Source organism: Colletotrichum fioriniae (assembly GCF_027942845.1).
Source record: "Colletotrichum fioriniae strain IMI 355084 chromosome Unknown scaffold_4, whole genome shotgun sequence".
In the NCBI taxonomy this organism is placed as follows: Eukaryota; Fungi; Ascomycota; class Sordariomycetes; order Glomerellales; family Glomerellaceae; genus Colletotrichum; species Colletotrichum fioriniae.
Genome location: NW_027076840.1, coordinates 288,478 through 312,049, shown reverse-complemented (window position 1 = coordinate 312,049; position 23,572 = coordinate 288,478). Strand labels below are relative to the sequence as shown.

Genomic DNA, 23,572 nt, shown 5'->3' with positions numbered 1-23,572 from the left:
ATGGCACGGCGCAAACAGTCGGCAGCGGCCCCTCTGGTCGCCGGCCTTCTTCTCTTGGTGTCCGCCCCCACTCCGGTGTTCGCCCACCCTTATCCTCTCCAAAATGTCGCAAACAACCTCTTTTACCACCTTGGCGATCAGTTTATGAAGCGCGATTGCGTTCAACGTTGTGGAGCCGACTCCCAGTACTGCTGTGGATCTGGAGAGCAGTGTTATACCGTTAACAACATCGCTGGCTGCAGCACCGTCAGCGGAGGTGGAGGCTACGGTATTTACACCACGACATGGACTGAGACGAACACCTTCACCAGCACAATATCGACAAATTGGCCTGCAGTGACAACAGGGGCAGCTGGGGGAGGCACCGGAGCCACCTGTGTCCCTCAGAGTGATGGAGAGACGGCCTGTGGCAGCATTTGCTGCGCCGCCAACCAGTACTGTGCCTACTCAGGGCAATGCGCTCAGCGCGATGGCTGGGGTGGAGGTGTCACCACAATTACATCGGGAGGCCATACAATCACCACCCAGTACTCTGCTCCTTACCGCATCACAAGCACCGGGGCCACCGGCACCGCCGCCTCAGCAACTAGCACCGGCACAGTCGTACCCATCACCGACGAGGGTACTGGTGGAGGATTGAGCGGCGGCGCCATCGCCGGTATTGTTATCGGCACGCTTGCAGGTCTCGGTCTTCTCATGCTTCTCTGCTTCTGCTGCATCGCCCGCGGCTTGTGGGGTCTCATCTTTGGCAAGAAGAAGAAGGAGCACAGCCACAGCCGCGAACGAGTTGAGGTGGTTGAGGAGAGATACTCTCGTCACGGCAGCCGCATGCCCTCTGCCCACTCTGGTCGCCCCTCGCACGGCGGATGGTTCGCAGGTGGCGGCCGTCCCGCTCCGGCTGCTCGTCGCAAGGAAGAGAAGAAGGAAGGCGCCAAGTGGTTGGGTCTGGGAGCCGCCGCAGCGACAATGTTGGCGCTCTTGAACCTTAAGAAGGACAAGCCCAAGGCCAAGCCTCGGTCAAGCTACACCGACTCGTACTACTCGTACACGGGGACAAGTCCCAGTGAGTCTTCATGGGATTCTCGGGATCGATCGGATCTGACGTCCTACCTAGGCAGCTCTAGCTCGGGTGGAAGAACTCACCGCACCGGCCACACACGTGGCACACACACGACGCGCCACTCACGGAGGTAGCCCCCCAAGTTCTTTCGCGACCGCGGTCGAATTGCATATGCTGTCGGCTGCCTTTTTTACAAGGCGGTGGAAGCCCCGAACATGCTTTGAACGTACATAAATTGGTATTATTGCTTTCTATTTTCATTTTGGCGTTACAGGGGAAATCATGATCCCATCGGGCTTCCGACAGCCCGATCATGGATACTACAAGGCACGAGAGACGAGACATTCGGCGACGAAGAGGGGAATGAAAGATTGACGAGAGATATGAAAATTGGGTGGAGAGAGGAAGAGGCTTGGAAATGGCCACGAAGACTGTGAATGTGAGGAGGATCATCTCTTTGGACATTGAGCGTTTCCAACTTCATTTCCTTGGTGTGGCTTACTTTGTCTACCCATCCTCCAAAACCCGCATAGCATGTACGATGTTCAGAACGATTTGATGGCATAGACGAAACTCTTCGACGCCCTTAATGCATGGAATGGAAATCGAAATTTTTGATTGGGCCTTCTTGATACACACTTGTTCGTTGCCGTGTTGCCGTACTGTCGTGTTGTTGGTTCAAGCTCAATTGTGTATGCAGCTACACGGATGAAGCTTTCTCGGGAGAGTAAGAGTTGACAAAGTTGAGATGAACATGCGGCGCTTGCGCACAGCGAGAGCGTTTGAACATGCATGGAACAAGACTGTGATTTCCATGTGCGGTCTGTGTTCTCGCGTTCGGGCCGTCTGATGCGTAGGTCTTTGTGTGTGTGTGTATGTGTGTGTCAGGACTATGAGACTGAGTCTGAATCTGAGTCTGAAGTGTAAGTGTAAGTCTGCGTTGCGAGATCTCCACCTGGAGATGGCCCAAGTGAAAGAGATTTTTTCCCGCCCTCGTGGAGCTTGCCAACACAAAGCAAGTTCCGCTCTCTTTTTCTTCATTCCACTATTCGCTAGTGGCCGGTTGGCCCAATGGCAAGGCGTCTGACTACGATTGCGTTTACCCTCGTTCGTCTAGGGCGAGGAAAACGTTGACAAAGTATCAGGAGATTCTGGGTTCGACCCCCAGGCTGGTCATTCTCTTTTGGTTGCGAGATATACGGTACTTCTTTTTTTTTTTCATTCTTTCTTGTGTGTCGTGAACATTGAGGCTTTTGGGATTGATGTATGGACTAGAGACGTTGACATTGTATCTGAAGAGGAAAGGTAATATTGTATGTGGTATGTGTATTCTGTCACGGAATGCTAGCAAGAGTCCAGTGGGAGGATGACAACTCTGTTTCACGAATGACCTGGTCAAGCCTGGCTAGACTATAATTCCATCAGGGTGACAAGATGAGTCAAGAATCAGACCATCACGAAATTCTCATTTTACTGTGAAAATAGCTGCGTTCATGTCGTTCGGTCACAGGGAAGAAAATGTAGATAGATCGTCAACATTGTAAAGAATCCTATATTCCCTAGTACATTTGTTCACAAAATGGTATGAGAGAAGTCTTCTTTAAGTTTGAGTGGGTATCATTTCACCATGAAGAATGTCTCATGCGAGTAAGGTATATAATGAAGTGTTGTGGGATATACTGCTCAGAGAGGGGAGCAGGCAACGTCTTCTTGACTTTTGATGTGATTCATGGTAGCCCTGCGCTACACGATGCAAAGTGAAAGATGGAACCCCGGCCACGCCAATTGTGTGTGTAAGACCCAGAAACCCCAGTTTGATTTTTGCATATGCCTCGAAAAACATGACCTGTTTTGACCCTTTTTGGTTTGGTTTTGCTCCCCTCCTCCGGCTCATACATCAATCAATACCTTCGTTTTTTATTGATTCATCGAGAGGGATTAAACATTTGATAGTGGATGAGCATTTAAGCCTCCTCCTCAATGTTGCCCTTCTCGAGACGTACATGCCGTCCAAGAACTTACGGATATCCTTGTTGCGGACCTTGCAGATCTGCTGGATATCGGCAGCGGACTGGGAGACAGCCTCGAGGGAGTTGCCGAAGAGGACGAGCTCGTCCTTCTGGGCCTTGGAGACCTCGACGTCGACGCCCTCGCGCATGATGACCTTGCGGACGAGCTTCTCGCCAATGAAGTTGCTAAGACGAATACGTTAATCTCTTGTAGTCGTCAAGCGTGAAAGCATGGTTGCAAACATACCGGATCTCGACCTCCCACAGACCAGTCTCGGAGTCCTTCTCCAGGTTGACGTTGATGGGGAAATGGGCGTAGACGTAGCGCATCTTGTACTTGAAGCCCTTGGTGACACCGACGATCAGGTTGTTGATGAGGGTGCGGACGGTGCGGAGGGTGGCAACGTTCTTTCTTGAGCCGTGGTGGATCTCAATGTTGATGGTGCCCTTGACCGGCTGGGAGAAGTTGACAGCCAAGTGGGACAGGTCCTTCACGAGCTTGCCTGGTGGCGGGTGTTAGCCATATTGACTTGATGAGGGGTCCTGCATCCCCGCAGCCGTTGCGATCTGCTTGCGCAAAACCCGGACTGCGGGAGGAGGTTGTTCGCGATATATCTTGAGACGCATCGTGTTCGGAGGGGAGTCTTGTACTTACCACGGGGGCCCTCAACGGTGACGATGCGGGACTTGATGTGAACCTTGACTGTTTGGAGAATCCAAGTCAGCATGCATTCGATTGCCTGCCACTACTGCTCCTTTCGAGCTCATCCACAGTCTAAAACTCTTCAACCCAAAAACCCAAATGTTGCTTTGTCCGCCTCAAGCCTCCCCAATCCCTCTGCCATTGTACTGCGGTTGTTGTAACTTTTTGCGCCAGCGACCATGTTGCCATAGGCATCGAGGTTGCGACCATGACAGAGGAAGGCGAGAGACTCGAAGTGCGAATGGCGACAAATAGGTGATATAGTATCGTGAAGTTCAAAACCCGGCGGAGCTCGCAGGGGGCCGCATCGTGGGGGAGGAGGTTTTTCGTTGTTTTGTGTGCTCAATCAATCGTCAAGGAGACGACGACGACGGCATTGCTTCACATACCATTCTCGGGAACCGTCAGGCTCTCTTGGGAGTGGATGTATCTCATCTTGACGTCGGGGGGGGAGGAGGGCTGTCGGCTGGGCGATCTACTGGGCGACTGGTCGTTCGTTGGGCGATGAGGGACAATTCTTCACTTTCAAAAAAGTTCCAAGTCGGGGAGTCTGGCAGTCGCGATTCAATTTTCGGGTGTGGGGTGCAAAAGTTCTAGCGAGGGCTTGTGTGCACGTGAGGGCAGAACTATGGTCTGTGCGTAATCGAATTTCTGGCCGACCGCCCGGCTGCCCGGGACCAGTGGAGTAAGACGGACCTAGACCGCCCGGGACATGGCCGGGAAGCTCCAGCCACAGCTCCGGGTCACCAGCCGCAATTACTGAAGACGACTGCCTGGCGCAGTCACGTGTCAAGGCTAGCCAATAGGAGGTTCCATTCCCTACAGCTCCAGTTGCTGCCCACTCTCGATAGCTGCCCGGGCTGGCGCAACTGGAGCAGCGCAAGCCGAGTGAGTGCACGTACAGATACAGATACGTCAGCCTTGAAGCTCCGCGACACCCCCTTCTCCGACGTCCCAATATCAATTCAACTTAATTCTTAAACTCCAAACTCGACGGGCCGACCGATAATAAGCCATTGGGACCTTGAATCCGTCGCCCCCTTTATATCCGAGCATCGAAACGACACAGTCGCGCGAGATCCGGGCATTCCCCCGCATAAGCCAAGATGTCGTACTTCTTCTCAACCCCCGTCGACATCGACATTGTGCTAGAGGACGCCGACGAGCGGTCCATGGTCGATGTCAAGCTCGACAAGAACCGGCGCGAGAAGGCGCCGCTGTACATGGACGGCGAGTCCGTCAAGGGCGCCGTCACCATCAGACCCAAGGATGGCAAGCGGCTAGAACACACCGGCATTAAGGTCCGATTCATCGGCACGATAGGTGTGTTTTCTGAGCGAGCGACCCCAACAACCTCTCCCTCCTTTCGCCCAATACTAATACTTCCATCTTTCTCTCCGCAGAAATGTTCTTTGACCGCGGAAACCACTACGAATTCCTCTCCCTCGTCCAGGAGCTTGCGGCCCCGGGCGAGCTGCAGCACCCGCAGACATTCGACTTCAACTTCAAAAACGTCGAGAAGCAGTACGAATCGTACAACGGCATCAACGTCAAGCTGCGCTACTTTGTCCGCGTCACCGTCTCCCGCCGCATGGCCGACGTCATCCGCGAAAAGGACATTTGGGTCTACTCGTACCGCATACCCCCCGAGATGAACTCATCCATCAAGATGGACGTCGGCATCGAGGACTGCCTCCACATTGAGTTTGAGTACTCCAAATCCAAATACCACCTAAAGGACGTCATTGTCGGTCGTATATACTTCTTGCTCGTCCGCCTCAAGATAAAACACATGGAGCTGTCCATCATCCGGAGGGAGACGACGGGCGCCGCGCCGAATCAATATAATGAGAGCGAGACCCTAGTGCGTTTCGAGGTTAGTTTGCGGCTCTAGATAATGCTCTGCTCCATTTTCCCAATGTTTCCTGCGTACTGACTCTCTCGGCACCGAAGATTATGGATGGCTCGCCTTCGAGAGGAGAGACGATCCCCATCCGCCTCTTCCTCGGCGGCTTCGACCTGACACCCACGTTCCGGGACGTGAACAAGAAGTTCTCCACCCGGTACTACCTCAGTCTCGTGCTCATCGACGAAGGCATGTCACAAATCCCCTTCCCCAATTCATAATTATTGTTATGGACAAATCAAGAAGCAAGCTAACAATCAAAACCCAGATGCGCGGCGGTATTTCAAGCAGTCTGAAATCATCCTCTACCGCCAAGCCCCTGACGCCGCCGCCGGTCCTAACATGATCATGGCTGCCGCCCCCGAGAACCCAAAGTTGATGGGCCAGTCTGTTCAGGCATAGAAGTATCTGAAAAATGACGCCATGGTTTACAAGTAATGAGTTGTTTGATGAAATAGGGGGAGACAGGGAGGTTATTCTGTATGATGTGGCTGCTGCCGCCAATGAGAGGATAAAGTCCTCGTCAAGAACCGTCCGTCCCACGTAGTTTTAAGCATAGGTCACGGCGTTTGGGGTAAACAAAGCTGGGGTCTGCTGCACTGATACAACAAACAATGAAATTCTTCTTCTTCGTCTCTACCTTGACCGGTTACCGAAAAAACAAAACCCAATGCATGCAATTCGTGAGGTATCTGGTTGTCCTGGAGCATTCTTGTATGGTCCAGGATCGCGCGTTCTTGATTACTTGTACACATGCTCTCTCCACCCCTTACGAAAGAACTCTCCCTCTGCCTCTCGGCCCGCATTGCCCTTCTTAACTTTTTTGATCTTGTTTCTTTGCTCATTTCATCCATTTACAAAATGTCCATTGCATCGTCAGCCTCGAATCCAAACTGGTTGTTCTGGATGGCCGCGATACGGTCGAGTTCGTCCTGATATTGCTTGCGTAGGTCCGGCAACGTAACGACCTTGCGCTTGCCCTGGAAGGTCGTCGACTCCCTCGAGCTGGGAGGAGGCAGCTCCTCGGAAAAGATCCACGCTTGCTTCGGATCGACGCAGCTGAGGGCGTTGATGAGCAGCAGGTATTGCTTCGTGACCGCTGTATCGAGAATGTCCTCGCCAATGAGCTTGTCGCCCTCGCCAGCGTGCCGCAGCTTCTGGATGCGGTCGAGCAGCACCGTAGCGGCGCCGCGGTAGTCGTTGTGTTTGATCCTCCACGAGTAGAGGATCTGGTGGTATGGGATGCCGCTCAGGACATCCATAGTCGCCTTACACCTTTGTGCCAGGATGTCGTCGATCGAGTCTTGCAGACCCGGGAATGGCAGCGACATGAGTTCGCCATTGTGGTAAGATTCGCACATCTTGTCGACGAGCTTGCGAAGTGATGAGAGCTGCATCGCCTTATCCTTCATGGCCAGTAGACTAGCATGGGCCACGTCGAAACGAGAGAGTACTGTCGCCGCGTTGAACTGTCGGCTAAGCATCTCGCTTCTGACCAGGGCAGCTTCGGGACTGGCGTGTGAGTATTGAATTGCGAGTCCGGCGAACTCGATCACATAGGAGTATGCCTTGGCCTTCTCGAACAGAGCGACTGCGTGGCAGTGATACCTGGCCGGCCCCTTGTTGAGCAGGTTCCACTCGGTATCGTCAAGCAGCCCGCTGCTGTGCCGGTCGACATCTACATCTTTGACGCCTGTCACGAACATTAGTTTCATTCTCTACACAGCAAAGCCGAAGTCAACTTACTCATGCCTATCGCCGCTTTACGGAAGTGGAAGGCGGCCGAAGCAAAGTCTTTCAGGGCAAGGAAAACACGACCCTGAATGTAGATGGCGAAAGGCGTCTGGGCGCAGTAGGGGGTAAGTTCGAGAGCAAGATCGGCCCGCTCCCTTCTGATGAGGGAACACTGAATCAGAGTAGGCGACACCTCAATATCGCTATTAGAAGCACAGAGATCCGTGACGATGTCTGTGATGCTCGTAGCCAGAGGCTCGTTCCGGCCGTCGACGAAGCCAAGAAGATGACCGACATTACCCTCCAACGCAGTGACCGTCTGGGTCTCCTCTGCGGTCCTCTTTGTGGTGCTGGGCGAGCCGGAGAAGGAGTCGTTGCGCTCGTTCTTGTTACCAATAGGAACGGTGATTTCAGTCTTGGAGAGCCATCGAAGCAGTTCTAACCGACGAAGTGACTCGAGGAACTGCCTGAACACAGCGCCAACGTCAATTCGTTTGGAGAGCATGTCTTCCTCTTGATCCCAGTCGAACTCCATGTGTACCAGAAGCAGGACCTGGCTGAAGATGATGTTCCACTGCAGATCAATCGTCTCCTGAACAGCCTTGACGATGAGCTTCCGTCCAAAGTCGGTCAGCGGTTGACGGGTCTTGCGGCTTCCAGACTCCTCTGTAGCCGCAATCAAGCCCGAGAGGCTTTCGTACAGATCCATCGTCACACCGGTATAAGACTGTCCTAGACTCTCAATGACCTGTGCGCAGTCTTCGTCACTGACGGTGCGCCACAGCGCAGTGGTGTCAAAGAGGTATTGGAGTCGTTCATAGTCCGTTCGAGGGGTCTCCTCGTAAATCTCAGGTCGCAGGGCGGCAGTGCAGACCTGTTGAATACTGTCTGAAATAGCATCGAGGAAGCCAACTCCTGTCGACACAAGGTTTGCTATTCTCTCCGATGCCTCATCTGGTCGCGAGAGGTTATAGTACAGCCGCTCCAGTGAGCTGCATTCTCTAATGGCAGAGATTGCATCAGCACACACAACCCACGTCATGTCGGATTCTGCGTCGAGGACCAATGCAACTGCCTCGCCACGTTGCTTGTCCAACTCGATCAGAAGACGGTAAAATCTCCTCCACTGGGTCTCGCTGCTCGCACGGAATTGCTCGTAATCCATACCACCAGCCGAGTTCCGGTCCAAGGATGCTGTTGAGGCAAGAACAGAACAGATTGACTCTGCCAGGCCCTTTTGTTGGCTCTTCGAGCTGCCCTCTTTTTGAGAGTAAAGTCCTTTCTCGTATATAGACAGAGCTGTTTCGAGGGTTGCCTTGGTGAAGCGGCCGGGGGCGAGGATAAGATCTAACCACTTTTCCGTCGGGTCTGTAGGATCAGACGATCCGGACGTCGGCGCGGTAGGATAATTTGTGTCAATGTGGACTGAGGCCCATTCGCTTTCCCATGACTCGGCGATGTTGTCTCTGTTGAGATCCAGCTCCTGGACTCTGTAGGTCATATTGTTCTTCCACAATGTCCACAACTGAATACCGCCATCCGCCAGGGTCGAAAGAACAAAGTCCGCCAGAGTCCAGACATCTGAAAGTGACGGTGAGGATGGGGTAAGGTGGGTATCAGGGAACGCATCTTCCACGTAGACGGTGTCGCTGTCGCGGGCTTTGATGTTCCAGAACTTAAACTCGCCAGCCCCAATGGGCGAGTACGTGGCGCACATCCTGTTGCCTGTTCCATCGCCGACCAGCTGCAATAAGTTTGTCTGTGTAGGCTCAATCTGCCACTTGCCGACTTCTTGCGGGTTGCGGTCAGAGTTCAGTATGTCGCCGGTAAACAAGATTTGACCTGTCCGCAGGTTCCAGATGCGCATTCGGTGGTCCAGACAGACTGTGAAGAGAAACGCCGCATCATCAAGGCCCAGGTTCGTGACTTGTATCGATGTCGCTGCACTCGCGTCCATGTGGATGTTGCGGTATCGGATAGACTGGTTCTGTTGGAACGGGAGGTAGCTCCGAATGCCCTGCGCCCATCCTTGTGAATTGTAGATCGTCTCCTTCCATGGGTTGCTCGTTGCTATGCACAAGTTAGTGTGGAGCCTTTGGTATGGTAGCAGCAGTCGAGGGTGAGTAACATACAATCCTGTGTCTTATTCCGGTCCAACCTCACCAGCCCACCGTCGTGAAGAGAAATAACAATTTGATCGGTGCTCGCGGCAACCATGCGATGCGGGTGCTTGAACCCAAAGACTTTTGGCTGGTACACCTTGCAAGCATCTCCCGGGCCGGCCTCAATGGCGGAGCGCTTCCTGAAGAAGTCGGGGCGGAGAGTGAAGGAGTACAGGCAGTTAGCCTCGTCGAGCACGAACATGGAGAGCGCATCATGTTCCCGGGGATCGGCGAACGCAACACAGGACGACTGAATCGGCACCGTGAATCGGAAGTTGAGAATCAGCGGCGCATCGACCGTCTTTTCCTGTCGGCAGGTGTCGACTACCCGCAGGCTGAGGACGAGGCCGTCATCCAGCAGCCTCCAGAGGAAGCTGCGCGGTGCATCGTGCCATTTGCGGTGGTAGACGGACGAAGCGGGAGCGAGGTTCTTGAGCCGGAAGTTGACTTCGTCTTCGCTGATGTTCTTATCGCCGAATGTGAGCTTGCGGGCCGCGCCCCTCCCGTTCGACGTCAGCGAGGGGACGCGGATATTGATGATTGACGAGGCGGAGGCCGGTTCGAGGTTGAGACGAGTCTCTCGGTATAAGTATTGAGTATCGGCGGAATCCATTTTCGATTGCCCCTAACCTGTGAAAACCTCAAACGCCGTAGATGAGAAAGAGAAAGAGGCCGCGAAAGTCGCGGGTCGGGCTCGGCGCATTAAGCAATCTGTGGCAGCAAAAAGTTCGTCGCGATTGAGCTGATGGAATTTCCAGTTTGAAGGCTCCTACGCGCCCGGTGGGGCTACTCCCAAAACAGCAACCAGCTTGATACAGTGTTGCAGTACGCGCAAACGGCACTCACACTGTACACACTCGAGGTGAATACTCAAAAAGTAGATGATAATTATAGGCAAGGGCGGTGGTCACAAGGGAGCACAACGATGCATCTGTTAAAATTCATACAAGACTTGAAATTTTCCGAAGACGTTTTGATTCATTACGGTTCTAGCAAATGCTCTGCACCTAGTCTGCACAATTGGCAGCAGAAATACCACAACTCCAGTGTAACAATTGCCGCCCAACGCCAGCACCAATGCATGCCATCTTTCCCAACCGGGGTGTATCGAAGCTCACTCATATGCGCATAACACCATCACAAGCTACTTTCGTCTAGTCGTCCTGTACCCATGTGTCCCTAGGCTATTCCTTCTCCAGGTCCTTGGGGCTCGGGTCACCGATGCCATCCTCGTTGATCGCAAAGAGACAGTCACTCTCCGGCAGACAGGGGCTGTCGTAGATCTTGGCGACACGAGTCTCGCCTCGACCCTTCCTCAAGCTGATTCTCGTCGTACTTGCGTGGGCGATAATGTTACCGCCGATTGGCTTCTTCGGGTCAGGGTTGAACATGGCACTCGGACCGCCATCAACCTGTGCGACGACTTGGTTGGTGATGACCACCGCAATGCCAAACTCGTCAGCGAGACGCTGAAGCGTGCGCATAAACTTGGCCAGGTGAGTCTGTCTCGACGAGAGTTCACCTCGGCCCAAGAAGTCGGTTCTGTAGAGCGCCGTCGCACTGTCCACAATGAGGAGCGAGAATCGGGTCTCGCACATCATGGCACCAGCCTGCTGGAGAAGCTGAAGCTGGTGGTCTGAATTGTACGCACGAGCATAGGCCACGTTGTCGAGGACCTCTTCTCCGGAGAGTCCGAATCTGTTGGCGACGGCCAGCAGTCGAACGGGTCGGAATGTACCCTCAGTGTCAATGTACAAACACTTGCCCTCTCCGCCACCCATGTCAAAGGGTAATTGACATGTCACGGCAAGAGTGTGGCAAATCTGACTCTTTCCCGTACGGAACTCTCCAAATAGCTCAGTCACCGATCCGGTCTCGATACCACCGGCGAGAAGTGTATCCAGCTGCTTGGAGCCAGTCGTGATAGAGATGAGCTCGCTTCGGCGTTGGTGCATCTCTGTGGCGGTCGTGAAGCCCATGGGCACGAGTTTCGAGGCTAATTCCCTTCAGTCAGATTGATTCGCACGAATGTGTGAGGTGGAGTTTCATACCTTCGGCCAGAATCTTGGTTGCCTTTTGTTCCGAGATGCCTTTGATCTGCTCCAGCATGCGGCGCGGGGTATACGCTACTGATTCTACGGTGTTGAAGCCGCCGTCGACGACCATTTGGATATCGCGCTTCGTCAAGCCGGCAACTCCCTTTTTTTCGGATGGATTCATCAGCACGCCGTATACAACGCGAAGAGAGTCTAATTAGAAATTACCTCGAGTGCAGTGAGTGGCGTAGGCGCGCCGGGCCCGGTCATGCCGCTCTCATCGCCATGTTGGCTCTCGTCATAGCCGTCAGCGTCGGCCATTGTGCTCGTAGATGTGAGATTGAAATGTCGAGCTGGTTATACACGAGGGAAGTGGCAGCAGTACACGCGCGAGGTCGGACGTCAGGAAACGAGTTAGGTGTTTACTCCGTATACAATTGCCAAATTGTTGATGGTGGGCGAACGCGGGCTCTTAAGACGCGTCGAGGATGACTGGTGGTGGCGATCGACTAAAAGGAAAGTACGCCAAATCACGTGCGGCAATTAAGAAGCCGGTCGGCCCCACCGTGTGCCTGGAGTTAGCGTCATACTAAGACGCTCCGTGCTTCCCTCATCAAACTTACCAAAGACATCCCAAGATAACAGCGCGGGCGATTGTCTCTTCATGACATCTTTAAGATAAAGCATTCGCAATTGTGTTGCTTTCAAATGTCGGAATTTCATCAATTTGATCTGCTGTATGCATCAGTGGCACTTGTATCCAAGAGTTTGCAACAGCTCTTCTGGGCTAAATATCATCCTTTTACCATCTGGAGTGAAGTGAAGCTCACAATTCGACATTTTCACAAATTTTTGATGGAATCAATCATTTTGTTTTTGAACTTGTTTCATTATCATTGCTAGTATATAGCGAAGAAAGAAGGAAACCCGAAACACCAATCCCAATGCAAAGACCCGTTAATGCTCATCCCTCCATCAAAGTCCCAATTTCCTATCCACTCAATTCTCATTATTGTTGTGTTGTACAATCGGAAAAGGTCATAGCCATCAATCACATCTTAGTTGATGAAGATGCGGCGAGTCTCGTGCTTGGGAGCCTTGGGCACCCGGATGGAAAGGAGACCATCCTTGAAGCCAGCCGAGACGGCGTCCTGCTTAATCTGGCCGGGGAAGTTGAAGACTCGGCTGAACTCGCCGATGCTGCGCTCCGAGACCCAGTACTTTGCGTTGTCGACGGGCTCCTTCTTGGCAGCGGCGGCGGCGTGGTGGTGTGCGACAGCAGAGGCAGACTTGTCGATCTCGGCGACGGTGGTGGCCGGGGTAGGCTGCGCGGTGGAGTTTGTCTCGGCGTCCTCTTCATCCTCGACGGTAGCCTGGTGAGGCGAGCGAGGGCGCTCAGTGCCGGTGGTGCTGGAAGCGTCGTTGCTATTGTTGCTGCCGTCGGTGATGGCGCCGCTCATCTCAGTTCCGGAGGACTGCTGAAGGAGGCCCGCAGGTGGGGTGCCGGCGGTGTACGACCTCTCGACGCGGCCGCGGATGTGGAGGGTGTGCGGGTCTGTGAACTCGATGGAGACGTCGTCCTTGCTCATGCCGGGGAGCTCGCCGTGGAGCTCGTAGGCGTCCTCGACCTCGCGGACATCGAACTTGGGTTGGAAGGTCGGGACGTGGTTGCGGTGAGTGCCGCGGGCGCCGCTGGAGGGAGTGCCATTGCCCTGACGGGAGTAGTTGTCGAAGTCCTCCAGGAGGCGGAAGAGAGGGGTGAATGAGGCGTCGGAGTTGTAGAAGTTGCGGGGGAAGAATGCCATTTTGATGGTGGTGTTGTTGGTTGTTGTGAGGGTGTGAAGTGGTTGTATGGTGGATTGATTTATGAGGAGAAAAGTTGTAGTGGTTGCGAGAGCGGGCTGCTTTGTTGTGTGTATGAGAGAGTTGTAACTGTGTTTGCTTGTTGTTGTTCTTGATGTTCTGATCTGATGAGAAAAAACTGGTGATAGAGGTGATCAAGACGATGGATTTATACAATGGAAGCAGGCACCATCGTGCGTTCCCCAGCGTTCCGGAAACATCGCTGAAAAATCAAAGAATCCGCCGCAAGTCCCTTCGAGAATGGACTCGCACATCGAGGAAGGGACGCGCACGCTGTGAAAGCCTATTCTGGAGGGATCTGTAAGCTTCTCTTTGGCGATGGCCTCACGATGGGAGACGGTTCTGGTAGCTTCGGAGGCGTGGAAGCTGTTGGAACCTTCCAGCGGTTTCCATTGGCTTCGCCACCCGCGCAGCGATACATTACTCAACTCAACCCCATTGACTTAGGCCAAAAAATCAAGATATCATTCAAGTCAATTGAATTGTTTCTGTAATATCTCATTCAGTTGATATTTACTCATTAACCAATACGATAAATATGTCAACATTCCCAAGGTAAAAACCCCATCTTCTGGCCTTTGACGAGCAGCTTGAAACCGCTGTAAGTCGCTTAGGTACGTCCACCTCGCCTACTTTTTAGAGTTTCGACCTCCGACAAGGGTCCAGCAAGACGCAATCGGTCACTCAGCCAATCAAATTTCTTCTCTTGACGTCAAACGGATGGTCCGTGCCGGGGCACCTCTTCCCTCTCCCCCTTCCCCCGGCTCCCCAGCTCGCCCAGTCACACAGACCTAGCCATGACAGAGCCGACAAAAAGAAGAGTCCAGACTCTCAATCGCCCATGGCCCGGTCCAGACTCTGTTCCAAACCAGCCCGCGGGATCCCCATCATCGTGTCGGATCGTACAAATCGGGGTTTGTAGTGGTACAGCCCACGGCGACTCCCGTTTTAGTCTGCATGTCCGGTCTGGTTCCCGCGAAACCTGTTGCACAATTATCTATGCCCACTTTCTATGGGAACATGGGTAGTGGTAGAGAGGGGGGGGAAGAGGAAAAGAAGAAGATTGCAATGCAGCAGGCCGGTTGACAAGGAGGAGCCGATGCCGATGGGAGCTTACGGCATTGCTGAGTCAAGCTCCTACTTACCTCAGGTAGTGAACCTGCGGATACGTCGAGCCCGCACGGCGTAGCATCTCCGGCCTCTGGGGTTTGGTCTTTCACAATACGGTGGTCCAAGTAGTGTGGTACTGGTAGTGTACCTCATAAAGTGGGGAAAACGTTCGCCTCACTCCAGAGACTGAGACCCTCAGCAATCGTCCCGTCGCAATTACAGCAACCCCGCCGCAGAGACTTGGATGAGATATCGATTTCGTACGGATACCGAGAAAAAAAGTGGCAGGAATTCAAAGTCTGTATTCCATACCATGGATTCAATTGGATTGTGGTGGTACTCCGTACCCTTGACCATAAAATCTGTCAGTTGCCCACTCAAATGCAACGGTACATCATTCACGCTAGCTTCACTTTCGACAAACCCCAACGTCGAATTGAGTCTGACGGAAAGTCACATGTTGCAGTCGATCCCACCGAGATTCCCTGATCAACTACAAGGGCAATTCGCGCATCTTGACATCAATTTCAAGTAACAAAAAACCGGCAATCGAATGATGCGCGCCTGGTGAGCCATGCGACATGGAAACCTTGCCAATTAAGGTTTGAGGTCGCAGTTCGAGTCGTGATCCCGACGCTCGTCCGGGTTCATCCCTTCCAGGGTCAAGCCACAATGTGGATGTCGCCACCGGAAAGGTGCCACAGCTGATCGACGACATGTCTTGGATTCGCAGTGGAAATGGCATGTTATCCAACTTTTTCGAGTCCAGCATTCTGCCTTCATCTCGCCGGACCAAGTGGGAATTCAAACGCATATAGCGGAAGACGGGGAATGGAGAAAATCTGCTCAGTTGACCGGTCCATCCGCACCAACTGTCCCGGCAGCTGTCATGTCGCCTAGGCGCCGCCCCTTCAACTCCAAGTCATGAGCAAAGTACACTAGACTCTTTCGTAGAATTAGACATCCAGATTAGGTACATTGAGAAGCAGCATCCAGATAACCGACCATCTCAGCGCTCGCCATGGCCTGCATATGCGGCTGTTGTCGTAAAAACATGTCCAACCGATCGTAAACCACAGAGTCCGGATCCAAATGAACTAGTGCCTGGGAAAAGAAGTCCTGGCCATATTGTCAGCGATGCGGGTACCGGTTATTGTTGATATTGTGGCCGCATGGGCGGATATCCTGCAATCATCGCCATTCCGGGTCGCATGGCCGGCACAGATCCTGGACCAGGGCTCTGAACTCTATTGAAGAGTCCAATCAGCCTTCTCCCGACTGACGGTTCCAGCTCGGTGCCGTCTCTCGCGATCTTAACCTCTCGGTTCGAGTTCCAAGGGTTACGAAGACCCCTGGTGCGATAAAATGGCAGTCGTGCCGTCGACAGCCATTCAAGTTTGAAGGGCTTCCCCCAAGCCTTGGTGTTACCATCGGCTTCTTGGTTCCCACTCTTACGGCTGCTCGCGTCGCTTTGTTCCACCTCGGTTTCTTCTTCCTCGTCACCACTTTCTCCGTCCTCGCGCTCTGCTTCCCAGAAGATAGTGCCCCGAGCCGAGTCGTCAATAATCCTCCCCTTAGGTGCGTACTCTGTGGGTTCGGTAGGAATTGCCTTCGGCAAGTCGACGTCGTTTGCGGACTGTGCTTTTGGGGCAAATTCGATCGCGGCATCCGGGTCTTCGTTAATCTGAGATGTCATTCTTGCGTATCCGAAATATTCTCCCGATTTGTTCGCAGAAAATACCAAGTAGACGTTGTCGACGGCCTGCAGAGATAAGTCAGAGATGCAAGACTAGACCTTCGTGATACCGCTTACATTGAAAGCAGCATTCAGCGTATCCTCATTGTGAGACTGGGTTGCCCAGATCCCCGTCCTGACACTAAGCTCGAGATCCTCCACAGTCAGACTTTTCAGGATGAAGAACTTGTCCTTCTGGGATGTTGCTTCTACTGCGGTGACAGGCTTTGCATCATTGGACTCTGCCACTGCCGCTTCGGGGGTAGCTTCAGAAGCGCTGGGTGGTGCAGCAACGTCGTGAGGTGTTTGGGACCCTGATGAGGCCGCTGGGCCTGTCGGTGCTGTGACCCCCGTTGCGCCTTCAACAGTACTCTTGCGCAAGCGGCTGACAAGGCGAACAGACTGGAATTTGGAATCGTGAAGTTTCTGTTGAGCTGTCACGCATGTTTGTTCGTCTTTGAAGTTTGCGAATGCACAATTGCTCTTCGAAATCAAAAATAGGGACTCGAGACCGTTCGCCTCCTTACACACGTGGTGGACGAGGTTCATAAGGTCGGTTTGAGGAGGAAGATTACCAACCCAGATCGCGTGCCCTGGTATCGTTGTCAGCGAGCAAATCTGCCTCTTCAGATTGCACTTAGACTTACCACTTTGGCGCGGTTTTCGCGGTGGCCCGCGTACAACCCCAGATCGACCCTCACCCACATCTATATTTCGGTCAGTGATGCTTCTCCGACACGTTGGCACTGGGCGCGCAATACCACTCGACCTGTGGCTCGAAGGAGCGTTCATACCGCTGGGGTCGATCCCGTTGGGCATCTGAGGCATGACTCTAGGGTCACTGTGCCCAGCATTCGTTCCCATGTAATGTGCCGAGACCATTGGATTGTGAAGAGCTTGGTTCTGTGAGTAGTGGCCAGCTGGAGGGTAGTAATACCCTTGAGGGATCTGGTTATGCTGCGGGTGATTCATAACCATTTGGTTCGGGTAGTATCCCATGTTTGGGCGAGCTTGCTGCTGAGTCGGGGAGAGCTGGTTGGTGTAGTAATGCTGCATCTGGTGGTGCTGCGGCATGTAGTATTGCGGGTTTCCCATGGGCATCGCGGCTTGTCCGGGATACTGAGGAGCCATCTGTGGCATCTGCGGCATCATCGAAGGCGAGGATGTAGCCGGGCTAAATCGCTGCTGTTGATGCTGCGATTGACCACCAGGCACGTAATGCCCATGCCTCATGTTGGACTGGGGCAACGCGTTCGCCATGTTGGTCATGTTGAAATTCCCGGGGCGACCGGCTGCGGGCTGCTGAGCCATGTCGAGTTGAGACGAAAAGGCATGCTGCGGAGGGCCGTACTGCTGGTGCTGCGGATGGGGGATGCCTTGAGCTTCCATCCTCAACTTCTCGTCTAGATAAATCGGCGAAACACTGGCAGCGTTTGCGTTTACGCCCTGGTGAGAGTCCACGATAGGATACTCAGTGACGTTGGGAGGAGATTGAACATCTCCCATTTGTATGGTGATGGTGCGAGCTGTATCGGAGTTGAAGCCGCCCACAAACTGTCGTAATCGAGTTAGCAAAATGCCCAAACGTCGGCGGCCGGGACCAACGGCGCCAGCAAGCCAGACTGAGGTCCATCTAGTAGTTTATACCTTCGGCGAAGCACTAGTCCAAGCCCCCGGAGTTCTGGGTCGACTGACAGCTCTAACAGAGCAAAACCCAGAGGAGATGAGAGACGGTCAGGATGTGACGGTAAGTATGTATGATTCTAGGCGCCACAACAAGATTGAGCTATTTGCGGTAGATGAGTGAAAGCCCACGTTGTGGCCAATGTGGCTAGTTTGCACAGCCTTTGAAGGAAAGGGGGGGTTTCTCTCTGGAAAGTCACGCTTCCGAGCGCCCAAGGGTATATGTGGCAGTTAACCCTGCTCAGGAAGGAGCGCGTGCAATGTGTGGCTCAATGAAATTCCTAGAAGGCGATCAGCTCGTCTGGGCGTCCAATACCAATGCAGAGAAGAGCCCGAAGCAGGGGGGACTGCGTAGTCTTTGGTACCGGGGTGATGGGGGAAAGCTGCCGAAGATGACGGGAAGGACGAAGAAACGAGACGCGAGGGGTTGGGTCAGGGAACTCTAGGCATGCATATCGTGTGGAGAGAGGTGCGGCCTCAGTATGGTGCGGTTGCCACTAAACGAGGGCTGTCTCTTACCTGAACTTCGGGGCGCCGACGCAGGGGTTGCTGCTGTGTGCTGTACTGGTAGATCGATATTCTACGAGTTGCGTATCCAATGCTGTAAGACGAATGCGAGCTCAGGACTTGACAACAGAAGGAATTCGAGTTAAAGTGACGATGTGATGTTGTGCGGCAGAGGATGTCCAATCCAGTGCGACTCAAGAGAACGAAGGAGTATGGAGAGTTGACGACCGAGAAGCCCCCAGTGGCGAGATGAGACTCGACCGGTTGAGGAAGACCAGACCAAGCCAACGTAAGCGAGGGTTTAGACAGAATAGTCCTGGCGTACCAGTTAGAGGTTCCTGTGGTAGCTGCGTGATGAAGGAGACACTAAGAGTGCTTCTTCTCCCCAACGTCCAATGATATTTATGGAAGAAAGAAGGCAACGGCTATCATGAGATCCGGGCAGTAACGGAAGAGAAAGGCGTGGAATAGCAGCACAAGGAAGGTGACGAGTTACCGACAGGATGGTGGCCAAAACCCAAGGGCCGGGTATCTTGCACAAGCAAGCAGAATGTGGAGGCTCTAAGAATCCTAGTTGCTTGTTGAGCAATATGAAAGCTATGGGCAAGCGGCGACTGAGGCGTAGGGGTTTGAGAGAAAACGTTGGAGGAGTTGTGGGATGCTAGAAACGCACGTACTGAAGTAGAGGTGATGGCGCAGGATAATGCCCACAGTTTCGAGCTTGGGGGAGCTGTTGAGGAGGTGCTGGAGCACTGGAGGTGGGTTCCAAGATTGCGCCGTTGGCCGACTTGAGGAGAGCTCCGAGATGTAGGCGGCAACCACTTCGCCGCTATGCGTCCGTTGTTGCCGTAGTGTATGTGTCGCACTCTTTCTTTTCAGATAACACAAGGAAGAGGCCGAGATGGTAGTGCTGATGAGAGAAAGAGAGAGAGGACTGCCAGACTGTACTTCACCGAGGCTGTTGCGGGAGAGAAGACAGGACGAGTTGAGAGCCGAGTCTGGGTGAGCGACGGGTAAGGCGAGAGGGAAACGACCGGGCCAGACAGTGGGTTAAGTGGCGTTCGAGGAGGGGTGAGTTTAGAGGGGGGAGGCGTGTAAGTGTGTGAGTGTGTGTGTGTGAGAGAGAGAGAGAGAGACAGAGAGAGGGAGACAAGCCAAGGAGTAGACAGGGAAAGCAGTGCAATTGAAGACGGAGAGACAGATGAGCAGAGAGAGCCACAGCCTCCAACTTCGCGGGATAGAATTGGCAAAGATTGGGAGAGAGAGGCACGGAAACACAGAGGCACGCAGTGGGTAGTAAGTAGAGGTTCTTGCTCTTGGGCCGGGCCAGTCCAGCCCAGATGGAATGGGGAAGAGGGAGGGATTGAGGATTGAGGAGGAGGAAGAGGAAGAGGAAGAGGAGGAGGAGGAGGGCACACCACACGGAGGGGTGACGGTAGAAGGGGCGATGCGGGTAAGGGGAGCATCCATGATGTGGAAACGAACTGATGTGCATGGCCAGGTGCCCGTTCTGGAACCAGTAGCATCAAATTGGATGAAGAAAGATGGGATTTTTTTCTTCGGTTCTTGGCTGCCGCTCTGAGATGTGCAAGGGACACAGATGTGGTCGGGTGGCCCTCCCACTTGGCCGGGCCACGAACTAAACTAGACGAAAGTAGCTTGTCGCCTTGTGTCAACAGGGATGGACTTGTAAATGGAAGTCTTGTTTTTGTGATCAATGCCTACGACGGCATGGGCATTCAAGTACGAGAGCTGTCGAGTCACAATGAAGCCGGAAACTGTGGAGAGTGAGAGTAGAGAGAGAATAATGTGTACATAAGAGATGGTGAGATAGAGAGAGAGTGTGTGTGTGAATGAGAACTATCCACCTATCAGGCACCTTACTCGGTCTAGACACTCGTAGCTGATGACAATATGAACATAACGATACAGGTGCCTATCGACAGATCGACTAGGTATGAGACAACCATAGTAGGTACAGAGAGGCATCGGCAAGAAGACAGGCAGTGAATGCCTTGGATGGGCTAACGAGAAAGAGAGAGCGAAATGCAGAACAGAGTGACAGAGTAGAACAGCGACAAGCAACACCAGAGCCGAGCAGGGCGACAGGTGGAGGAATCTGATGGAGAGCGACCCAGTCTTGCATTCGCCACTCGACCCGCCGAGCCACTTTCCAGAGTCAGGAAGGGAAGCAATCTGTGTCCGAGTACGTAGCTAAGCACCCAAGTAGCAAGTCGCGCGAGAAGGTAAGGTACTGTGGCCTGTGGTCTGTGGCTACTTCCTCGCTCTTCCTCGTGCTATCCTTCCTGCTGCCAAGTAATACAACGTGCCGACTCGACCTGCTTGACTGCCTGCCTGCCTGCCGATTGTTTAAAGATTTCAAGGTCACTTTCAGAAAGGTGCAAGGGGATGGGGGAGAAAAGAACAAGAGCCCCAGAAAAGAAGAAAAAGAGACAGGGACCGCGCTTGCTCGCCCACTCGTTTGATCTCACTCTGGTCTTGGTGTCTTGTTAGTCCCGTGTCTGGCCCGGACGCCCAGCCACATTGGTCCTGGGCCTCCCCCGGTCAATCAAAGTCGCCTCCCGGTACGTATTGCTTGAGGTACTCGGTGAGGTACAGCCAGTGTACAGGGGACAGGTACAATCGCATCCACCTTAGGTAAGGTATGCGTCGTATCTCCATGTGCTCCCTGCAATTCAAACTTTTTTGTCTTCCTGCTTTGGCGTCACGTTCTTGACTGACGTTGGCTTTACCGCATCACTTGATGGATCGCTAGCCTCAAATTCTAAACAAGGCGTGCCAGACGGGTGGCGGATACCTGGCTGATGGGCATCGCATTCGCAGTTGTACTATCAATAGATAATCAACCCCCTGCTATCCGTAGTGTAAACGCAGCGAGGCATCGGAATCCTCGAGACCCTTCAACAGATCATTTGCCCGCTTTGCGTTGCTTTTTCTTCGCTCTAGGGCTTGTTAAATTGGTGTTGGGTACTGCTGCTGCACAGCTGCGACACGGGATCATGCGGTATCCGTACAGAGTATCCGTACAGCACCCAGTCGCGAAGGAAAAACGAAGCATTGGGCTGCTGATACTGGAGCCCAGAACCGCATCTCCCGGCCCAGGTCTCCAAACTTCGCCCTACATCCCCAGCTGTGCCCAATTGGCGTTAAGCTTTACCTTGCCGTACCTTCGCCCTTGTATCGACCTGACTTGAGTTTCGGTAACGAGCAACGTGCTCAACTGGTGATCTGGGGGCGGCTATGCGCTTCCGAGGCCAATGGCAGGATCCAGAGAGTGAGCTATTCAGCATCTGAGCTATTCAGCATCGGCGGTGGAGTGGCTCGAGGAAACGTGCGCTTAAACATGCCTACGTATCCGTACAGCATTTGTGTTGGCGAGACCCATCCCGTCCGACCAAGTTACACCGGTATGAGGCATGGAGAATAGTCTTATGTCTCACTTCTGCCTCGCGGCATGGCAATTTGAAATAAGGCCTGCGAGGCCTACTGGCTCATTGGGCCGTTTGCCCAGAATCAACGGCTCGCCGAGCTTCGCCGTCACACTTTCAAAAAGTCATGACGTTCATGACCATACCGGTCTCAGCAAATTGAGTAGGTATTCTCTCATCTTTGAAAGATATTCGATGCCGCGCTTGCAAGACTCTGCCCTGGAGCACTCCAGCCCAGTCGCTACCATCGGTGCCGGAACATCATCCCTTTTCAGACAAGGCCTTGCCGTAGTGTGTCTAGTCGGCTGTCGGGAACGCAGACGAGATCAAATCTCCAGCGCGAAACACAGTCGTGGTCGAGGACAAGGGTGTGAAAGGGATCGAGATGTCTGGCAGATTCATCCATCCGCTGTGGATCGAGGGCTGTATCGAGAAACCCGCCCTCCTCCCGTCCAATGCCCTAGGCTGCATGCTCGTCCAGTAACAAAGGGTATCAGACTTGGGAAGCGTCGCGCTAAGAATGTAAGAGGCTCAAATTGCAGCAAAAGTTGGGTTGACTGTGAGCCGCATGAGGGAGCCATTATGCGGGGAGACCGGTGGTCTAGACCATTCTCCCCTTACCCAGACAGTCCGTAAGTTGTAACACGCCTAGCATATCTGGATGATCTCTGGGCAAGAGAGGCCTGTAGGTTAACGCAGGCCCTCGGCCCATTGGTGGTCTGATCATTCCACAGCCCCCAACAGTTGCTTCTGCCGCTCGCCAACGGCAGTGGTAAATTGTAATAAGGTAGGCCGGCCAAGCGTCTGAATCCACGTGGTTGGGGCAAAGATGGTACAGACATCGATTGACCGCTATCGAATATCGCAATTGATTGCGATAGATAGTTATGCTACGAAAGCTTGATAGATGAAGAGAAGAAGCGGAGCATACAAAGACTAGGCCAACGCCAGAGCTGGAGTCAGGTGGAAGGCTGAAAGTGGCCATCGAGGACTAGGCCGAGTATGCCTCAGTTGGAGACGTTTCGTCGTCGGAGTATTGCACATGACCGAGTGGACTTGCACAGTGCCAGTGAGGGACGACAATGGAGAAGTTCGGAGACCAGACAACTCCATCGCGTCGGACAGTGTACGACGAGTCGGGAGTAGAGAGACCATCGAGACGTTGGAGCCTTGGAGTAAATATTTGCAGCGGTACGGGGCACAGCGTTTGTGCCGCTGACCAGTAGCCGTAATTCAATCGCGAATCGCGATTATGTGTATGTATAGGTAGGTAGTGTAGTATGGAGCCCGCGCGGTTCACCCCACGTCCAGTCCACTGTCACTTGTCAGCGTCCTTGACGCGGTCGGATGCCATAGTGAGCCGGCGGCGGTCCTTTGTCCGAGCGGTTTGGCGGTTTGGACGGAAATGCGGACATTCCAAGTGGACGCAGGGGATAGTGAGGTGGAGGAGTGAGGAGGAGGCTGGAGTCGTGGACAAGGTCCGCGACGGAAACGGGAAACTTCACAGTGAAGTCTGAGGTGATGGTGACTGATCCGACACCAACCGCAATGCGCATCTGTCGCCCACTGTGGGAAATCGGTCTGGGTAAGACCCCACCTGTCCCACTATCTTGCC

The 23,572-nt window shown here is 53.4% G+C and overlaps 7 protein-coding genes and 1 non-coding gene across 8 annotated transcripts; 3 read left to right on the top strand and 5 right to left on the bottom strand.

Annotated features, from left to right (window-relative positions):
* Positions 1 to 1,194, top strand: N0V96_003953 (uncharacterized protein; the record flags this gene model as incomplete). The annotated part of the gene is made up of 1 exon (XM_053188017.1): positions 1 to 1,194. One exon carries the CDS (start codon positions 1 to 3, stop codon positions 1,192 to 1,194), a length of 1,194 nt encoding a protein of 397 aa, XP_053053979.1.
* Positions 1,195 to 2,117: 923 nt separating this feature from the next.
* Positions 2,118 to 2,236, top strand: N0V96_003952. Its single transcript has one exon. It is a non-coding gene; the product is annotated as a tRNA-Arg (tRNA).
* A 328-nt stretch (positions 2,237 to 2,564) lies between these two features.
* Positions 2,565 to 4,207, bottom strand: RPL9B (60S ribosomal protein uL6; the record flags this gene model as incomplete). Its single annotated transcript, XM_053188016.2, has 5 exons — positions 2,565 to 2,610; positions 3,064 to 3,255; positions 3,317 to 3,572; positions 3,725 to 3,772; positions 4,162 to 4,207. The coding sequence occupies 5 exons, from the start codon at positions 4,205 to 4,207 to the stop codon at positions 2,565 to 2,567; spliced, it is 588 nt and encodes a 195-aa protein (XP_053053978.2).
* Positions 4,208 to 4,878: 671 nt separating this feature from the next.
* Positions 4,879 to 6,080, top strand: vps26 (Vacuolar protein sorting-associated protein 26; the record flags this gene model as incomplete). Its single annotated transcript, XM_053188015.2, has 4 exons — positions 4,879 to 5,095; positions 5,176 to 5,648; positions 5,726 to 5,867; positions 5,947 to 6,080. The coding sequence occupies 4 exons, from the start codon at positions 4,879 to 4,881 to the stop codon at positions 6,078 to 6,080; spliced, it is 966 nt and encodes a 321-aa protein (XP_053053977.2).
* Positions 6,081 to 6,532: 452 nt separating this feature from the next.
* N0V96_003949 (uncharacterized protein) lies at positions 6,533 to 10,187 on the bottom strand (the record flags this gene model as incomplete). The annotated part of the gene is made up of 3 exons (XM_053188014.1): positions 6,533 to 7,371; positions 7,425 to 9,482; positions 9,545 to 10,187. The coding sequence occupies 3 exons, from the start codon at positions 10,185 to 10,187 to the stop codon at positions 6,533 to 6,535; spliced, it is 3,540 nt and encodes a 1,179-aa protein (XP_053053976.1).
* Positions 10,188 to 10,758: 571 nt separating this feature from the next.
* Positions 10,759 to 11,931, bottom strand: rhp51 (RecA recombinase Rhp51; the record flags this gene model as incomplete). The annotated part of the gene is made up of 3 exons (XM_065756983.1): positions 10,759 to 11,570; positions 11,626 to 11,752; positions 11,839 to 11,931. The coding sequence occupies 3 exons, from the start codon at positions 11,929 to 11,931 to the stop codon at positions 10,759 to 10,761; spliced, it is 1,032 nt and encodes a 343-aa protein (XP_065614196.1).
* A 737-nt stretch (positions 11,932 to 12,668) lies between these two features.
* On the bottom strand, positions 12,669 to 13,415 carry N0V96_003947 (uncharacterized protein; the record flags this gene model as incomplete). The annotated part of the gene is made up of 1 exon (XM_053188012.2): positions 12,669 to 13,415. One exon carries the CDS (start codon positions 13,413 to 13,415, stop codon positions 12,669 to 12,671), a length of 747 nt encoding a protein of 248 aa, XP_053053974.2.
* A 2,318-nt stretch (positions 13,416 to 15,733) lies between these two features.
* Positions 15,734 to 17,824, bottom strand: N0V96_003946 (uncharacterized protein; the record flags this gene model as incomplete). Its single annotated transcript, XM_065756982.1, has 4 exons — positions 15,734 to 16,345; positions 16,397 to 16,744; positions 16,966 to 17,025; positions 17,150 to 17,824. The coding sequence occupies 4 exons, from the start codon at positions 17,822 to 17,824 to the stop codon at positions 15,734 to 15,736; spliced, it is 1,695 nt and encodes a 564-aa protein (XP_065614195.1).
* Positions 17,825 to 23,572: the final 5,748 nt, after the last annotated feature.